Genomic DNA, 20,342 nt, shown 5'->3' with positions numbered 1-20,342 from the left:
ACATCCAAAATCAACAAAGGAATGGCTTCACCAGAAGTTTAAAGTTATGGAATGGCCCAGCCAGAGCCCAGACCTGAATCCCATTGAAAATCTTTGGGGTGATGTGAAGAGGGCTGTGCACAGATGTTCTCACAATCTGACAGATTTGGGGTGTTTTTTTGCAAAGAAGAGCAGGGCAAATATTGCCAAGTCAAGATGTGCCATGCTGATAGACTCATCCCCAAAAAGATTGAGTGCTGGAATAAAATCAAAAAGTGCTTTAGCAAAGTATTCGTGTAAGGGGTGTGCACACTTATGCAACCAGATTAGTTTAGTTTTTTTAGTTGTACAGTTTTGTAGGTCACATTAAAAAAGGTGGAAAAAGTTCTGAAATAATTTGTTGGGTGTCTAATGTAAATTAGACATTTTAATGGGCGTGTAGACTTGTTATATCCACTGTAGGTTTTATTTTGACATCTTGCACTTCCCCTTTAAATGAACAGATACTTTTTTTGCCATTTCTGTAGAGGGGTGTTATTTTTCAGACCCCTTTGATCCACAGTTCTGTGTAGAATTGAGCAAAATTGTTAACGCTTATAGTGGGATGTAGAGAAACAAAAAAAATTTTTTTTGCCCCCCCCTTTCTTACCCTCCTCTCTTCTTCCCCCTTTTACCAATCTGTGTGGCCACTTAGGGTGTGCCTGCAGGATTTTCCCGCCAAGCGTGCATTCACTCTGGGATATTGTGTCTCCCGGAAGTAGGTGGAATATGCCATCACAGTACAGCAGTGTCTGTAAATCATATTCCTGCACAAGACGCGGGGCGGCATCAAAGAACAGGGGAAGGGACGCACCCAGGGGCAGAGGAGATGGGATTGATGGGCTGTGAGGCAGGAAGAGCAGGAGAGGGAACATCCCTTTTTTTTTCCCGCACATGTGCGGTAGCTACACTGTGTCAATGGACACGCACAGCCAGGCTTGGGAGTGAGCTCGCGGGTGCGCCAACATGGGAAGCAGCTTCTTATGGGGGCGCATGGAGAAGAAAAGCAGCCTAGAGCACCAGCGGGGGGACGACCCCCGAAGGAGGTGGTTCAGGGCCGCTCTGTGCAATGCCAGGTAGGCATAACACGTTTGCTATAAAACCCTGAGGCTTTACAACCACCTTAAATTTTGTGACGGCGACATGTATGCCGATAGAGAATACAATGCAAAGATAATAACAGGAATAGGTAAGAAGAGTACTATATAATGCTAATGACTATTTTAGAGAATGGAATGTGCGATTATATAAAAGCTTTATTCAATTTAATGCAGATCTCCAGGTTTACTGTCCTTTGAACAAGTTCATTTGGGCCAATCTATTTTCTATATTACCAATTGCACCCTCTGGGCATGCAGTTTAAACCTCGTGGAGCCTCAGTAACATACAGCGCTATCCGAACTTCACGTCTCGTATCACAAGTACTTGGGGTGTAATATGTCAATTTTTCACTAAAACTTCTGTTCTTTGTGAGAGGTTCTCTTTGAGACCGTTTACCACTTAAAGCGGAGTTCCACCCACTTTTAGAACTCATCATCAAAATCATTCTTGCAGCATATAGATTGTGCAATGGAAAGTTGTTTTTTTTTTTTCTGACAGCTTACCTGGCTAGCACTGTTTTCAATTGGGTTTCCTATCTCTACCACCCGCGGATATCTCCATCATAAATCGGGCGGTGCACCGTCTCCTGGGAGCTGTGCGTCATAATTCCCAGGAGTTAGTGTGGATGGCCGCCGCTCCTCATCGCGATATTCCGAAACCGAAGTGACGCGATGATGTGCCTTTACGGTTTTGCTTATCTTGGTTGCCATCACAACGGGGCGGGCACTTCAGATGACGCCGCCCGTTGTGATGGCAACAAGAGAAGTTTCCTGCGCTGCAAGCTTTTCATACTGTGCATGCGCGAGAACGGGGCTGTGCATATGCTTGTCATCCAGCTGCACCCTATCCTGGAACTATAATGCTTGCGAGCATCAGATGCCCACAAGCAATATGGGGACTTCATACACAGCGGAATATAAAAGGTATTTTTAGATCAAATATGTTTATTACAGCGGCAAATTTTCTTAAAATCGTGAATGGCATTAATGTATGTTAGGATCCCAAGTTTGTATTTAAAAAAAAAATAAAACATGTCGGTGGAACTCCGCTTTAAGGGCCGGATACAATGTATGTGAATGCATGGAGGGCTACATTCACCCGCTAATTAAGATAATAATCCTAACATAGTAATATTAACAGTAAAGGTTTACCTCACTTTAAGGTGCTTCACTAATACAAAGCCAGTTCACTCTGAGGGAGAATATGGCTGAGGATTCAGATTTTACTGCCCCACCCTGGCACCCAAGGGTGGCCGACGCCAGCCAGCATGGTCTGAAAATGGAGTTCATGCCCTTAGGTGAGAAGGGGTCCCTAATAAGGTCCCCCCCCAGTTATTGCAGTGTCATCTGCCCCCTCCCCCCATATCGGTTTTCTGTGCCCCCCTGTAGTGTAGTGTCCCCTGTACCCCAAAAGTGTCTCCTGCACCGCAACACACAGTGTAGGTAGAACTCTCCTACCTTACCCAGGTGTACAGCAGAGCAGAGCTTGGCATCGCAGGGCTGGATGGGGGCGGGAACTGCTGACGTTAACTTTTCACATTTACAGGCTGGCGATTGGTTGCATCCAGCCCTGTGATACCGGCCGCTCTCCAATGAAGAGGATTTAGTCACGGGCACTGACGGGCCGGACATTTAGCGGGGACGGGCCGGGTGCATCGCTCAGGTTGCCTACCCCTGTATTAGACCCTTAAAATGTCTCACTGTCCTTCCTTGAAGTTAAAGTGGCTGTAAAACGTTTTACACACCACTTTAACCTACAGTTAAGCCTATCATAAGGCTTACCTGTAGGTACCGTGAATATCTCCTAAACTTTCACCGTTTAGGAGATATTCACTGTATCGGCATGTGTTGACATTATTGGCACATGCACACTGAAGAAATGGCTTGCTTGTGCCATTTCTTCAGTAGCTGTGCCATTTCCAGCGTCTCCCGCGCGCATGCTATGCATACTAGCTCATTATGTCTTTGTTTTGCAGGTGTCCCCCCCCCCCCCCCCCCGTGGGTTTACAACCACTTTGAGTGCTGATCACGCTACATTAGCTTCTTCCCTGACTGCACAGCCAAGGGTGATCATTGAACAGAAGTTCGCTGCTCTCCCACGTTCTATCCCGTGTCACCCACCATGTAGCTACTGGGCCCAGCGGCGCCCGGGAAGCACACATCCAAGGGCCAGTAAAAGTGATCGGGTGGCTGTACAGCCACTTCACTACTCCAGCAATATTGGTCAGCTGTAAAACAGTTATAATTCGATAATAGAAATAAAGACATTCTGCAGGAAAGTAGGGAGAGGGGGGAAGAAGTAGTCAATTAGGGCAGATGAGGTTAAACTAATAAGGGGATAACCACCCCCTCCCTTTTAGAATGTAAGCTCTACGAGCAGGGCCCTCTTGTACCTTTTGTATTGTACTGTAATTGTGTTGTCCCCCTTATACATTGTAAAGCGCTGAGTAAACTTTTGGCGCTATATAAATCTCGTATAATAATAATAATAATAATAATAATAATTAGGGGAAAAAAAAAAAGATTGCTCTGACATATGCAGAGTGAAGCTCCCTTTGATCTGCTGATGAATAAAACAATACAAAAATAATGTTATGTTGTATCCATCTCACCTCTGAACAAGGTTTATAAACACAGTCAGATGTTTCCTTCTTCTACAGCAACTCTCCATCTGTCATTCCGACAGTGTAAAGGGGGAAGTGGCCAGGAAACAAAAACATCTGTCCATTGTTAACTTGTTAAATTAAACATCAAGCTACATTTTCTATGATCACTGTTGTCAGAATTCAGAGAGTTGCTCACAGTTGGTGGGAGTGTGCTTCCTGTAGTTGCTTCCCATTCCTCTACTTTGCGTATACAAAATAAATGGTTGGTATCAGATCGGCAACAGTATTACCATGGATCAGTCAGGCTCTCTGCATGCAAGAGCCAACAAGGAGCCAGCAGTTTTTGACTCTGGAATACTCCCGCCACCCCTCCTCCAACACTGCAAACTGGTAATAAAAAAAAAACAGGTTCCAGATCATGGACATAAGCTGGACTGTATACCGCTAGGGCCGCATGCAAGGGAAGCCACGGCAAGGAAGGTCGTGTTTCCTGAACACATTTCAAGGCTTCATTTTCAGTTATGACTGAAAGATTCACAACAGATTATAGTTTTCACAGTGTGTACAGCAACATTCTCCAGTCTGTTTTTTTACAGACACAAGAAGCAGCATTACTGGTTAAACTGGTTTGCTAGAAGTCAAAACAAAGCATTTTGTGCTCCAAGACCACACCTCGGGGAGAGGGCCCACACACTGCATGCTCCATGATCACACCTCGGGGGGGGAGAGGGCTCACACACTGCATGCTCCATGATCACACCTCGGGGAGAGGGCTCACACATTGCATGCTCCATGATCACACCTCGGGGGGAGAGGGCTCACACACTGCATGCTCCATGATCACACCTCGGGGAGAGGGCTCACACACCGCATTCTCCATGATCACACCTCGGGGAGAGGGCTCACACACCGCATTCTCCATGATCACACCTCGGGGAGAGGGCTCACACATTGCATGCTCCATGATCACACCTCGGGGAGAGGGCTCACACATTGTATGCTCCATGATTACACCTCGGGGAGAGGGCTCACACACCGCATTCTCCATGATCACACCTCGGGGAGAGGGCTCACACATTGCATGCTCCATGATCACACCTCGGGGAGAGGGCTCACACACTGCATGCTCCATGATCACACCTCGGGGAGAGGGCTCACACATTGCATGCTCCATGATCACACCTCGGGGAGAGGGCTCACACACTGCATGCTCCATGATCACACCTCGGGGAGAGGGCTCACACACTGCATTCTCCATGATCACACCTCGGGGAGAGGGCTCACACATTGCATTCTCTATGATCACACCAGGAGGGCTCACACATTGCATGCTCCATGATCACATCTCGGGGAGAGGGCTCACACATTGCATGCTCCATCATCACACCTCGGGGAGAGGGCTCACACCTCGGGGAAAGGGCTCACACGGCCTTTACAGAAAGCCAAAAGAGTTTACTAATGATGGGCTCTAACAGCAGACACCAAAAAATACAAAGTCCCCGAAAAGAGAAAATGTTTATAAATAGGATTTCCTCATCTCAACAAATGCAATGCTAAAGGGGAAAGACTGAGATGAGAAGCCATCTAGGTGTTCCTTAGTATATACAAAAGAGGAACAGATTCCATTATGAGTGGGATGTTAATTTTGGAGGAAGTTATTCATGATGGGGGAGATTTAAAAAAAAAAAAAAAAAAAAAAAAAAAAGAAGAAGAAGAAAAAAAGGGAGGGTTGTGGTTTCCTCCTTTCTCCCTACACCTACGGAATTGTATTGAATTACATCGTGGATTTATGCAACTACGTATACCAGACCAATGCCTGGAATTATCTGTAATGAAATCTGCTGACGTCATTTAACTAAAATTTGTTATATGAGGTGAGATACAACACCGGACCATACTTTGGGAGTATAATGTCACAGTAGTCTATAGATGCATGACTTTGTTTGTTTTTCTTATATTAAAAAAAAAATAAAAATCTACTTTAACATCTCTGGCCCAGCTGCTGTCGGATTTGCCTGCTGGAAAATCAGCGGCCGATAGATATCATGGGGCCCCCCATACTGCTTTGCATCCATAGCACAAGTTATACCCCCTTCCAGCAAGACCCATTCAAGTGAATAAATATCTGCACCTCCACAGTGAGTGATCGGTACTGATCGACACTGTTCATTTAGAACGGTGAGCCCCCCCCCACCCTGAAATATCCCTGCCTTTGCTGTGTGAGGAGATCACTGTACTAACAACATGACCAGAGCGGTCAGTTTTTTTTCGCTCAAACTGCTGGGTTAAAAACGGAAAAAAACAAAAACAAAAACAAAAAAGAAACTAAAAAAAAAAAAAAAAAAACAAACAAACCAAAAAAAAAAAACAAAACAAAAAGAAAAACAAGGTGTGTACCAGGGTTTAGGCTGGCCATCCATTATACAATTCTTTATTAGATTTACCAAAATCATATAATAGGTGGTTAGGCCTAAACACTTCGTATGCAGCCAGGCCGGCCCTTGCACTACAAATAATCAAATAAGAAAATTGTATAATGTACGGCCAGCTTAACAATGGGTAACTCAGTATTTTTGAAACCTGGGAAAGACGTTGACAGAAGATGAATGCCGGCCTAGAATCACACATGAAGGCGGCTGGCTATCCCCCCCCCCCCCCACCCTTGTAAAATGTCACAATAATGTCACAATCCTGACTTTATAAGCCCCCTCATTACAGACAAGAATTCGGGTGGAAGCCCCCCCCCCCCAGGCAAGCGATTCCAGAGAGAAGATACAATAGAAGGAGAAGCAGGATTTACAAGGGAGCGATCCACATAGCATTGCTTTCCCAAAACAAAAAAAAAAAAAAAAAAAAAAAAAAGAGAAGGAACATTCATCAGGAGGAGAGAGGAGGGGGGAGGAAAACACGAGGCGCTGAGCTCAGCACAATCCCTCATCACATACACTTTATATAAAGAAGGAAGCTGAAGGCGCTCACCAATTGATGAGTCCATTGACTTGACGAGATGTTTTCTGGGATCCGGGGGAGTCACACACGGGTGTGGTGGGTGGATTTTGACACGCGACATTTTCAGACTGTGTAAGGCGGGAACACTACAAGATATAAAAGGAGGGAAACATGATTTCATAATGCATCAAGAAATGGGATACATAAAAAAATTAAATAAAATTATTCATTTATTAATTCAATAGTGAGCAAAAAAACAAAAACCAGACCCTCCCAGGAATGAAGCTCCTCCCCCTGCGGATGAAAGATAGTGTGGCTCAGCCCCCCTCCTCCTCACTAGATTTGATTGACAGCAGTAGGAGCAAATGGCCAGTGAACAGCAATGCTGCTCTCAGGCATGCCGCTGGATCCAGGTCAGTCTCAAGTAATTATTCAGGGGAACGAATTTAAGTTTTTTTTTTTTTTTTTTACGTTAAAGTGGATGTAAACCTCAGGCACTAAGTCTGAACAAAGCATATCCCTCTATAGTTTGTGTACGTGTCTCAGTCCAGAGCACTAAGTGTCATTTCTGTCTGCTGCCTCCTTCCTCTGCTATAAACATGAATCACGTCTGACAAATTTTCCTGACACCAAAAGAAAAAAAAAAGGGAACAGGGGAGGGCGCTCCAGCACACAGCCTGTGATTGACAGCCTTAGCTCTGTTACTGTGTGGAGGGGTGTGTCCACCTTTCCTCCAATCAGCTCTGTTTGCCAAGCTTTGCAGAGTGACTTCAGCTCCCTAAATCCCCCCCCCGCCTTCAGAAAGCTCAGACAAGCTGCATGAATTCTGGACTTCGAATGGCTGTAGAAGAGAGAGGGCTGCAGATAGACAGGTACACCTTCTATAAGAGGATTTGTTTCATCTTTGTATCACCTGAGGCCAGTCACTTCACTGGGTATATGGAGGGTTTACAACCACTTAATGCAGAGCATGCATTCAGTTAAATAAAAACATCCTTTACACCCCCTTTAAGTTAAATTATCTTTTTTGTCTCCATAGGTCCGGCATGCTGTTTGTTACCTGAAACAGACCACCAAGCAAAGATAATAAATGCAGCCAATAAGAGGACAGCATTTCATAGTTCAGCCTTTGCTCTGTCTCACCTGCTTGCTTAGTGAATAGACCAACATGAAATCGTGGTCCATTGAGCAGGCTGTATGGGTGCTTAAACTGCGCGCCCTCCAGCTGTTGCTGAACTACAAGTCCCATCAGGCCTCTGCCTTTCGGGAGTCATGCTTGTAATGGTCAGCCTTGCAATGCCTCATGGGACTTGTAGCCTCACAACAGCTGGAGGGCCGCAGGTTGAGCACCCAAAGAATGGATGACATGGATTAGCTGCATGCAGTGCCAGGAACACAATATTTATCACATTAGCGCTCTATGGAAGGACAACTAAATCCGTGCATAGAGGTCAGGTGTGAGAGATCTACCGCCATCCAAAACCAAACCCACCAATGTATGCAAAAGGAATGGGACGGGGCGGAGACCAGTTGCTATAGGGAGGCGGGGCTTAACCGCTTGCCAACCGCGCCAATTCTGACACTTCTCATCTACATATGAAAAGCTACATTTTTCGGTAGAAAAGTACTTATAACCCCCAAATGTTATAATAAATACATACACATACATAATATACATATATATATATAGATATATAGATAGATAGAATATACACACATATATATCTATCTATCTATCTATCTATATATATATATATATACATATATATATATCTATATCTATATATCTATCTATATATATAAAAATATACATACAATCAATCATATACACACACTTTTTTTTTTTTAACAGGGACCCTAGAAAAAAAAAAAAAAAAAAAAAAAAAAAAAGGTGGGTTTTGCAATTTTGTGGGTCACACGGTGTTTGCGCACATATTTTTGGAATAAAAACAACACTTTCAAACAGCGGTACTAAAAATCTCCATAGGTAACGCTTTAATATTTTTTGCAGGTTAACAGTTTAGCATTAGAAGGTCACTTTTTTTTTTTTTATTGCATCTAAAAACAATTTTGTACACAGTTTAAAATTTTCTCTTGTATCAACTTTATTGCCATCACAAGGAATGAACACCCCTTATGACAGGACCTCTTTATAAAAAGAGATGGGGGGGGAGGGGGGGGGTCTAGTCGATCTCAAATCTCTCCCCTGACCTCCAATGCAGGCAATGCACAGATCGTTCTGATTGGCTACTTTCTTGGCAGTCAGGTAAACCGAGGCGGAACCGTAAGGGATGAAATTCTTGTTGCTTACAGGGTCCCAGAGAGGGAGGAACCCCGCTTGTTCCTTCTCTGCTGTTTGGCCGCCAGCCACATCGCTCCCAGGCTCCGCGATTTGGGCGGCAGAGCCCAGGAAAGGCCGCGGTAGGGGAGGGCGACCACTTTCTGCCACCTTCAGAAGTCATCAAGCGGCTGTTTAGCCTCTCTAATCACTTTTGAATTAGAGGGAACTGCTGGCTGCAAAATTTTAATACCAAGGTGATCAGCCTGTAGCCATTATCCAGGTATAACCACTGCAAACCGCAGATGTCGCATGGCACCCTACGGTTGAAGCCAAATTCCAGGTATGAGGGCCCCCCCCCCCCGTTACATTGGTCTAGCTTGATCCATTATAAATGTGCCACATCTGTGAAAACCACTCTAGTAGGTGCCGCTAGTGGAGTGACTGCGGCTCCACTCTGGGTCCCAAGCCAGCATGAGCACCATTCGTTTTTCCTCAATGAATTCAAAGCAATCCCTGATTGGACGAGGCAGAGAGGCGGGATCACAATCTCCACCTCATCCATAGAAAAAAACTGTAAACCTAAAATAAAAAAATTCATACTCAGAATTCAGCGTCACCACCTCTCTTACACAAGCTTTTATTTACAGTATTATTAATGGAGACTTGAAGTGGTGTTCCGGACGAAATTATACTTCATTTACTTACTTAAATAAAAATACCCCTATAATACACAAGCCTAATGTATTCTAGTAAAGTTAGTCTGTAAACTGAGGTCTGTTTTGTTAGTTTATAGCAGTAGTTTGTTATTTTATAAATTTACAGCAGGCCGCGGCCATCTTAAGTGTGGGCATCTGAAGCCAGACTATTTCTTCCTGGATCTCATCCTTGCAGATCTTGCACATGCTCAGTGCAGCACAAGCAGTGTAATAGGTTTCAGGTCAAGTTTCCATAGCAATGGCAGTGTCAGAGGAAGTTGCTGCCCCTTCCCAGAAGGCATTGCAAACAGGAAATGATGCGATGGGCCGCGGCCAGGGAGGAGGAAGTGAAAAATGAATACAGCAGATATACAGTAGGTGCTTAACCACTTCAGCCCCGGAAGGATTTACCCCCTTCCTGACCAGAGCACTTTTTACAATTTGGCACTGCGTCGATTTAACTGCTAATTGCGCGGTCATGCAATGCTGTACCCAAATGAAATTTGCGTCCTTTTCTTCCCACAAATAGAGCTTTCTTTTGATGGTATTTGATCACCTCTGCTGTTTTTATTTTTTGCGCTATAAACGGAAAAAGACCGAAAATTTTGAAAAAAAATGATATTTTCTACTTTTTGTTATAAAAAAAATCCAATAAACTCAATTTTAGTCATACATTTAGGCCAAAATTTATTCGGCCACATGTCTTTGGTAAAAAAAATGTCAATAAGCGTATATTTATTGGTTTGCGCAAAAGTTATAGCGTCTACAAACTAGGGTACATTTTCTGCAATTTACACAGCTTTTAGTTTATGACTGCCTATGTCATTTCATGAGGTGCTAAAATGGCAGGGCAGTACAAAACCCCCACAAATGACCCCATTTTGGAAAGTAGACACCCCAAGGAAATTGCTGAGAGGCATGTTGAACTCATTGAATATTTATTTTTTTTGTCCCAAGTGATTGAATAATGACAAAAAAATAAAAAAAAATAAAAAAAAAAAAATTACAAAAAGTTGTCACTAAATGATATATTGCTCACACAGGCCATGGGCATATGTGGAATTGCACCCCAAAATACATTCAGCAGCTTCTCCCGAGTATGGGGATACCACATGTGTGGGACTTTTTGGGAGCCTAGCCGCGTACGGGACCCTGAAAACCAAGCACCGCCTTCAGGATTTCTAAGGGCATAAATTTTTGATTTCACTCTTCACTGCCTATCACAGTTTTGAAGGCCATAAAATGCCAAGATGGCACAAACCCCCCCCCCCCCCCCCCAAATGACCCCATTTTGGAAAGTAGACACCCCAAGCTATTTGCTGAGAGGCATGTTGAGTCCATGGAATATTTTATATTTTGACACAAGTTGCGGGAAAGTGACAATTTTTTTTTTTTTGCACAAAGTTGTCACTAAATGATATATTGCTCAAACATGCCATGGGCATATGTGGAATTACACCCCAAAATACATTTAGCTGCTTCTCCTGAGTACGGGGATACCACATGAGTGGCACTTTTTGGGAGCCTAGCTTCATACGGGGCCCCGAAATCCAAGCACCGCCTTCAGGATTTCTAAGGGCGTACATTTTTGATTTCACTCCTCACTACCTATCACAGTTTCGAAGGCCATAAAATGCCAAGATAGCACAAAACCGCCCCAAAATGACCCCATTTTGGAAAGTAGACACCCCAAGCTATTTGCTGAGAGGCATGGTGAGTATTTTGCAGCTCTCATTTGTTTTTGAAAATGAAGAAAGACAAGAAAAACGTATTTTTTTTTTTCTTTTTTCAATTTTCAAAAGTTTGTGACAAAAAGTGAGGTCTGCAAAATACTCACTATACCTCTCAGCAAATAGCTTGGGGTGTCTATTTTCCAAAATGGGGTCATTTGGGGGGGTTTTGTGCCACCTGGGCATTCCATGGCCTACGAAACTGTGATAGGCAGTGAAGAGTGAAATCAAAAATTTACGCCCTTAGAAAGCCTGAAGGCGGTGCTTGGTTTTCGGGGCCCCGTACGCGGCTAGGCTCCCAAAAAGTCTCACACATGTGGTATCCCCGTACTCAGGAGAAGCAGCAGAATGTATTTTGGGGTGTAATTTCACATATTCCCATGGCATGTTTGAGCAATATATCATTTAGTGACAACTTTGTGCAAAAAAAAAAAAAAAAAAAAACAATTTGTCTTTTTCCCGCAACTTGTGTCACAATATAAAATATTCCATGGACTCGACATGCCTCTCAGCAAATAGCTTGGGGTGTCTACTTTCCAAAATGGGGTCATTTGGGGGGGGTTTGAACTGTCCTGGCATTTTATGCACAACATTTAGAAGCTTATGTCACACATCACCCACTCTTCTAACCACTTGAAGACAAAGCCCTTTCTGACACTTTTTGTTTACATGAAAAAATTATTTTTTTTTGCAAGAAAATTACTTTGAACCCCCAAACATTATATATTTTTTTAAAGCAAATGCCCTACAGATTAAAATGGTGGGTGTTTCATTTTTTTTTTTCCACACAGTATTTGCGCAGCGATTTTTCAAACGCATTTTTTGGGGAAAAAAACACACTTTTTTACATTTTAATGCACTAAAACACACTATATTGCCCAAATGTTTGATGAAATAAAAAAGATGATCTTAGGCCGAGTACATGGATACCAAACATGACATGCTTTAAAATTGCGCACAAACGTGCAGTGGCGACAAACTAAATACATTTTTAAAAGTCTTTAAAAGCCTTTACAGGTTACCACTTTAGATTTACAGAGGAGGTCTACTGCTAAAATTACTGCCCTCAATCTGACCTTCGCGGTGATACCTCACATGCATGGGGCAATTGCTGTTTACATTTGACGCCAGACCGACGCTTGCGTTCGCCTTTGTGCGAGAGCAGGGGGGGACAGGGGTGCTTTTTTTTTTTTTTCCCTTATTTTTTTGCTTTTTTATCTTATTTTTAAACTGTTCCTTTCATTTTTTTTTTTTAATCATTTTTATTGTTATCTCAGGGAATGTAAATATCCCCTATGATAGCAATAGGTAGTGACAGGTACTCTTTTTTGAAAAAATTGGGGTCTATTAGACCCTAGATCTCTCCTCTGCCCTCAAAGCATCTGACCACACCAAGATCGGTGTGATAAAATGCTTTCCCAATTTCCCAATGGCGCTGTTTACATCCGGCGAAATCTGTCATGAAATGCTCGTAGCTTCCGGTTTCTTAGGCCATAGAGATGTTTGGAGCCATTCTGGTCTCTGATCAGCTCTATGGTCAGCTGGCTGAATCACCGGCTGCATTCTCAGGTTCCCTGTTGGGACAGGAGAGCCAGAGAAAAACATGGAAGACGGTGGGGGGGGGGGGGGGGCATGCTTGTAAAAGCAGTCTAGAGGCTAATTAGCCGCTAGGATTGCTTTTACATGAAAGCCGACCGCTGGCTGAAAAGAATGATACCAAGATGATACCTAAACCTGCAGGCATCATTCTGGTATAACCACCCAAAGTCCAGCAACATACCAGTACATTGCTGGTCCTTGTTGGGCATACATTGTAAACTTTTTTTTCATGCAGCATGTGGGCTGAACGAAAAAAAGATCTTGATCGGTGGGTATGCCCACTATTAGAATACCTCCCTTCATCCACCCACTTCTAATGATGGGCATACATGCACCGTTTTATATATGCCGAAGCATGGGGGCATCCTCCCGCAAAAGGCAGGAGCAAATCGCTCCTCCACCCACTGCTGCCCCCACGCTTCAGCATATATGCTGAAGTATGTAACTGTGGTGGTGAAATCACCTCTGACAGCGCTGGAGTCACGGCTTTATGTATCGTGGGAGCAAACGCTGTTGCTGTCAAGATAAATAAATCCGCGCTGCAGCTGAATGGCGTACCTGAAAACAAAAAAATGGTTAAAACACATTAAACTATAAAAAAATTACATACCTGAAAAGCAAACATGATAAAACATAACAATAAAACATTGCAGAATAGAATACAATAAAAAAGAGAAGAACAATAGAGAGAAAAGAGAGAGAGAGAGAACAATAAAAACGACAACTATTTTTGGTTTTTTTATTTTATATTTTTTTTGTGTATTTTATTTTTTTTTTTTACATTTTTTTTTTTATAACTGTAACTTTTAAAACTGTAACGGTTCCAGGTTTGGGTCTCTCAAAATGCGATGGCATCTTGGGAGACCCTGTGAAAGTGTGTCTTAGTCTGTGCAGTGCTGTACCCTACGCTAAAACTCAACTAGTGTATGGTAGCGTTCAAAACATTCACCAATGCAAAGACCAGGATTGCCAGGACAGGAGGGACAATAATACCGGGTGTCATGCCTAAATCCGCGCTTTCTGCAGACACGACATTTTCTTTGGGGGGGCTTGTTGGGTAGGGGTACTCGGGATGGCATAAGGAAAATGCCTCTCATGCAGCCGGCCTACTGCATTTGGTTGGGGAAGGTGAGGTGGAGCACCGTCTGGAAACAGAAGGGCTCTGACGATCTCTTCCTGGAATTTAAGGAAGGATCCAGTCCGTCCTGAAGCTCTGTATAGCACATGAGCGTTCAGCAAAGCCAATTGAAATAAGTATACAGACACTTTTTTGTACCAGCGTCTGGCCTTACGGGCAACTAGGTATGGCGCCAACAACTGGTCGTTGAGGTCCACCCCTCCCATATTTTGGTTATATTCGTGGACACAGAGGGGTTTCTCCACAACACCAGTCGCCGTAGTAATTTGGACCGTCGTGTCTGCATGAAGGGAGGTAAGAACGAAAACATTCTTATTGTCCCTCCACTTCATAGCGAGCAAATTATTACACTTCAAGCAGGCTCTCTCCCCCAGCCTAAGACGGGACTCTACAAGCCGCTGAGGAAAGCCCCGGCGATTAGGTCGCACGGTGCCACATGCTCCAATTTGATGATCAAAAAGGTGACTAAAAAGTGGCACGCTCGTGTAATAATTGTCCACGTACAAGTGGTACCCCTTTCCGAATAAGGGTGACACCAAGTCCCACACTATCTTGCCAGCGCTTCCTATGTAGTCAGGGCAGTTTGTCGGCTCTACGTGACTATCTTTGCCCTCGTAAACCATAAATCTACATGTATAGCCTGTGGCCCTGTCACAGAGCTTATACATCTTGACCCCGTATCTGGCACGCTTGCTGGGAAGGTACTGTTTGAATGACAAGCGGCCAGAAAATTTAATCAGGGACTCATCAACGCAGACAACTTGATGGGGAGTAAACAAGTCTGCAAAACGTTGGTTGAAGTGGTTTACGAGGGGCCGAATTTTGTAGAGCCGATCGTATTCAGGGTCTCCACGAGGATGACAGAGTTCATTGTCGTTGAAGTGCATAAACCACAAAATCTGCTCGTATCGTGCCCTGGTCATGGAGGCAGAGAACACGGGCATATGGTAAATTGGGTAAGTGGACCAATATGACCGCAACTCACTCTTTTTGGTTATGCCCATGAGGAGGGAAAGGCCCAGAAAGACCTTAAATTCGGAGACCGTAATTGGTCTCCAATCTCTGGCAAGGGAGGACTGGGGATTAGCGGCGATGTGTTGACCAGCGTACAAATTGCTTTGGTCCACAATAGATCTATAGAGATCTTCGGTGAAAAACAGTGAATAAAAATCCAGTGGCGTAAAATCCACTGTTTCCACCTGAATTCCGGGTTGGCCAGTGAATGGGGGCAATACGGGCGCTGCAGAAGTGGTGGGTACCCAATTCGGATTGGCGAATGCAGCAGGAAGGGCACTATGGGCACGACGGGCCTGTCTTTGTCTTCTTGGTGGCAGCGGGACACTACTTGTGCTTGCCACCTCACCAGCTTGAACTGCACTTATGGGACTCGCCACGTCACCACGTGATACTGCAGTGCTGGATGTACGACCAGGGTGTACTAGGCCGCTGGTGCTTGCCAGTTCACCAGAAGGAGTAGCGGCACTAGTACTTCTCTGCTCCATACGAGGGACCTGCGGTTCTTGCACTTCAAGGACAGAAGAAGATCGGGGTCTGGTACGCCTGACCCTAGCAGGGACCACAACTCCGTCGTCAGAGCTATCTGTCATGGAGCCGCTGTCCTCTACAGGATCGTATTCTGAGCCTGAACTTGACAGATGAGTGACTTCCTCTTCACTATCTGTCATGCTCAGAAATGTGTAGGCCTCTTCACTAGTGTACCTTCGATTTGCCATTTTGGCCTCTAAATTTAGGGGTACACTAGTGAGACTCACAGGCAAAAAAGCTCCTGACTGTCAGCGACTGATTCAAAACGCAACCGAAAAACTGTTAGCGATCGCAGGGATCAGGCCTGACTCTGCGAACGCTGCAGTTATGTGTGCTTAGTGTTTTGTGACAGTTATCGATCGATACTGCACTTGGGTGGGCTGGGCCGAGGAGCAAAACGCAGGTGCTAGCAGGTATCTGGGCTGATCCCGCTAACACTGCGTTTTTTTGGGGGACCCTAAACTGCTGGGGAGTATAGATCTGATCGGATCAGATATCGATCCGCTCAGATACTATAGCACTAAGGGAGGTGTATGCTGCGTGCGTGGGCGTTAGCGGTACTGGCGCTAACCTGACGCTGCCTGGGGCGACGCAGACCTTATCTGACCCTAAAAACTTAACTTATATCACCGCCGGGCAATTAGGGGGTTAAACCTTTATAAGGTAATAAACGGCGGGTGCCCTAAAACTGTAATAAACTATAATAAACTACAAAAAACAAACCAACTAACCAGCGTCACCCGTAACAATTATATGGTGATCACTGGTGAAAGGGTTAACTAGGGGGCAATCAAGGGGTTAAAACCTTTAGAAGGTAGTATATGGGGGTCCCTGTCGCTATAAAACACTGACAGCGAACCTATATACTTACCTCCCTAACTAGCGTCACCTGTGTCACTAATACAGCGATCAGAAAAACGATCGCTTAGTGACACTGGCGACGGGGGGTGATCACGGGGTTAAAACTTTATTAGGGGGGGTTAGGGGGGTACCCTGGACCTAAGGGGGGTACCCTAGACCTAAAAGGGGGCTAACCTAACTGCCCTAACACTTATAACTGACACAAACTGACACCAATGCAATAATCAGGAAAAAAACAAACCTGCTATTGGTGTCAGTATGTGTGGGGGTACAGGGGGGTGATCGGGTGGTGACAGGGGGGTGACAAGTGTGCCTGCGTGTTCTACTGTATGTGTAGTGTTGGTGCACTTACTTGGATGTCTTCTCTCCTCGGCGCCGGACGAAAAGACCGGCTCGAGGAGAGATGACATCACTTCCTCCGCTTCTGTTTACATTCACAGAAGCCGAGGAAGCTTGTCATTGGCCAGGAGCGATCGCGAGGGGGGAGCCACGAATGAGTGGCCTCCCCCTCACCTTCGATCGACCCTGACCTCGATCCGACCGCCGCTGGCACCGGGGGGGGTCCGATCGGACCCCCCACCCGCGGGCAGGCAAGGACGTACCTGTACGTCCTTTTGCCTGCCTGTGCCATTCTGCCGACGTATATAGTCGTGCGGCGGTCGGCAAGTGGTTAAAAAAAAAAAAATATCCAATTCGTTTACAGTGCACAGTTTAGTGAGGGATGCTGAAGAGTTGTAAAAGTGGGTGGAACTCCACTTTAATAGGATCCACTTTGCCAAATATCTGAATAATGTTTGGCACCACCAAGCTTTTTTTTTTTATTTTTTTCCCCTCCCAAAAAAACAGCTGGCAACAATATAGTTCAATAAAAAATGATTTTATGAGCCTATATTTATAAAATGTTTTGGCTTCATGTTGATTTCTCAAGCAGAGATAAACGACCTTCTTTATTACAAGTTGGAGGAGACGATTCATCACACTCGGAAAGTTTGCAGTCACTGAGATTCCAAAACCAGCCGCGTAATCCGCATTCCATCCGGTCTCCATATCCACAGGATAATGAAAGCAGAATGTCAGCTTTCGGGGAGGGAAGGCGAACGTTTTACTCCCTACTGGGTGTAAAGTGCTGTGGGGTCCCTTTCCCTCCATAGCACCCAAGACTGCAGTCTGGTAAACATTCCGTCTCCCTTCCCCCATATCCCAACATTCTGTGGGGCGCTTCCCGACATCAGCAGTAGGTTATAAACATAGGAATACATGGAGAGCACATGTCCCATTCACAGCCACCTCACATCCAGTCCACCACTGAGGGGATAGAGGGCTTCTATCCTCTGTTTCCAAACACAAGTGGTTGCCAAGGGAAACAACGTCAAATCAGTTCTATGCAGACCTTTTCCATGGTAACTACAATCACTCTGGAGAACATGTGGTGACCGATGTGCCTGGATAAAAAGGTCTGCAGGTACTTTACTACCTCCAAAACCCACGAGGTCTGATGGCAGGTGGCACCTGTTTCCATCAGTCTTCCCTATAATATACATACACACACACATAATATATACACACACACACACATTATATATATATTTTATTAGCAGAGACCCTAGGGAATAAAATGGAGGCGATTGTAATTTATGTCACATAGTATTTGCACAGCAATTTTTCAAACGTCATTTTGAAAAAAAAAAAAAAAAAAAAAAAAAACCCCGAGTAAAGCAGTGGTACTTAACTTCTGTCCTAAAAGGCCAGATTTTAAAGCGGAGTTCCACTAAAAAAATAAATAAATTAAAAGTCAGCAGCTACAAATACTGCAGCTGCTGACTTTTAATAATCGGACACTTACCTGTCCCAGGGTCCAGCGATGCGGAGGATCGAAGCCCAGCTTGTCTCCCCCCTCCTCTCTGTGGCGCTGGCATTGTCACTGTGGGCACCCGGATGTGGCTTCAGAACTGGGCATGCACTGTGCATGCCGCGCTGTGACTGGCTGGGCAATCTGGGACCTGTGACGTGTCCCAGATGATTGCTGAGGGGGTGGGGGGAGGGGTGAACTGACTTCTAGCTCCGCTGAGCCCCGGTGGGAAGTGGGAGCCTCATTTTAGAGGGTCTCCGCTCCCCCCTAAACAAATGACATGCCAAATGTGGCATGTCAGGGGGGGGTCACCTTCTCTTAAAGCGGAAGTTACATTTTTGGGTGGAATTCTTCTTTAATTATTGCCTTGGGTGGAGATGCAGAATACGGCAATCACTGAGCAGCAAATGATATCACCTGTGATGTATTTCAGTTATCTTTCAAACCTGGCCTGTTAGTGGGTCCTGAGGACAGGAGTTGAGAACCACTGCAGTAAAAGTTAGCCCAATTTTTTTTTGTACAATGTGAGATGTAAATAGATACCCAACATGTCACGCTTTAAAATTGTGCACACTGGTGGAATGACGCCAAAAACTTTGGTACTTAAAAAGCTCTATAGGCGCTTTAAATTTGTTTACAGGTTACCCAGTTTAGAGTTACAGAGAAGGTCTAGTGCTAGAATTATTACTCGAACGATCGTGGCGATAGGTCACATGTGTGGTTTGAACGTTGTTTACAAATGCGTGCGCGACCTATATATGCGTTTGCTTCTTTGTGTGAGCACGAGGGGACAGTGGCGCATAAATTTTTTTTATTATTGTTTATTTTATACTTTTCTATAATTTTTTTACATTTTTTTATCACTTTTATTCCTTTTACAAGCAATGTAAACATAGCTTGTAATAGGAATAGGGCATGGAGAGATCTGGGGTCTATAAAACCACATCTCTTCTATGCTGGAAAGCCAGAGATAGAAAAAACAAACAAAAAACAGCCCACAAACCCCATCTCCGCTTTCCAGTGTTTACAACTGCCAGGGCTGGACATGACGTCATACCGCCGAGCCCGGCCTCCAAGAGTCAGATGAACGGTGACCATTTGGTCCTCGGTCAGCTCTATGGTAAACTTCCGTCACCGGCAGATTCCTTCTCTGGCTCCCATGAGCAACCCGGTAGAAGCACCGGAGGGGGGGTATGGAAGTCCCCTCCCGCCACCTGTAAAAACAATCAAGCGGCTGAACTGAGAGAGATAGAGAGATCATATATATATATATATATATATATATATATATATATATATATATATATATATATATATATATATATATATATATATATATATATATCACCTTACCACTTAAAGACCGACTGCCGTACATCTACTGTGGCAAGGCGGCTCTATTGTGCAAAATCCTGTACGTGATTTTGTACAATAGCCACTGGGGGGCGCACGCTACCAGAGCAGGGAACGCACGCCGATTGGCCACAGGGGGAGCTAATCAGCGGAACACGATGTCTGCCGGCCACCCGTGATCGCTCCCCACAGAGACAGAATGGCGGTCTGACGATGTAAACAAGCAGACCGCAGTGCTGTCAGGCATGGACAATGATCCTGCTAATCAGCAACACATATCAGAGTGTCCATGGAGTGCAGAAACTAAAAAATATTTTTTTTCAAAATTGGTTTATAGCACAAAAAAAAAAAAAAAATATATAACCGCAGAGCTGATCAAAAACCACCAAAAGAAATCTCTATTTGTGGGGAAAAAAAAAATTACATAAATTTTATTTGGGTACAGCGTCGCACGACAACACAATTGTTAAAGTGACGCAGTGCCTTACCGCTAAAAAATAGCCTGGTCATGAGGGGGTAAAACCTTCTGGGGCTGAAGTGGTTAAATTTGTGTGCGTCCGTGAAATGGCGACAAACTTAAATACCCTTTTATTTTTCTACAGGCAATGCTTTAAAAAA

The 20,342-nt window shown here is 44.4% G+C and overlaps 1 protein-coding gene across 1 annotated transcript in view; it reads right to left on the bottom strand.

The window, feature by feature from the left end:
- LOC141145661 (KAT8 regulatory NSL complex subunit 1-like) overlaps nt 1-20,342 on the bottom strand; it is a gene marked incomplete in the record, with an annotated part of 87,805 nt that overhangs the window by 27,165 nt on the left and 40,298 nt on the right. The window contains 1 exon segment of the mRNA XM_073632499.1: nt 6,704-6,819. Coding sequence (XP_073488600.1) covers nt 6,704-6,819 — 116 coding nt within the window.

Source organism: Aquarana catesbeiana, linkage group LG05 (assembly GCF_042186555.1).
Source record: "Aquarana catesbeiana isolate 2022-GZ linkage group LG05, ASM4218655v1, whole genome shotgun sequence".
Classification (NCBI taxonomy): domain Eukaryota; kingdom Metazoa; phylum Chordata; class Amphibia; order Anura; family Ranidae; genus Aquarana; species Aquarana catesbeiana.
The sequence above is the reverse complement of the archived record's forward strand: the minus strand, read 5'-3'. Positions and strand labels throughout refer to the sequence as shown.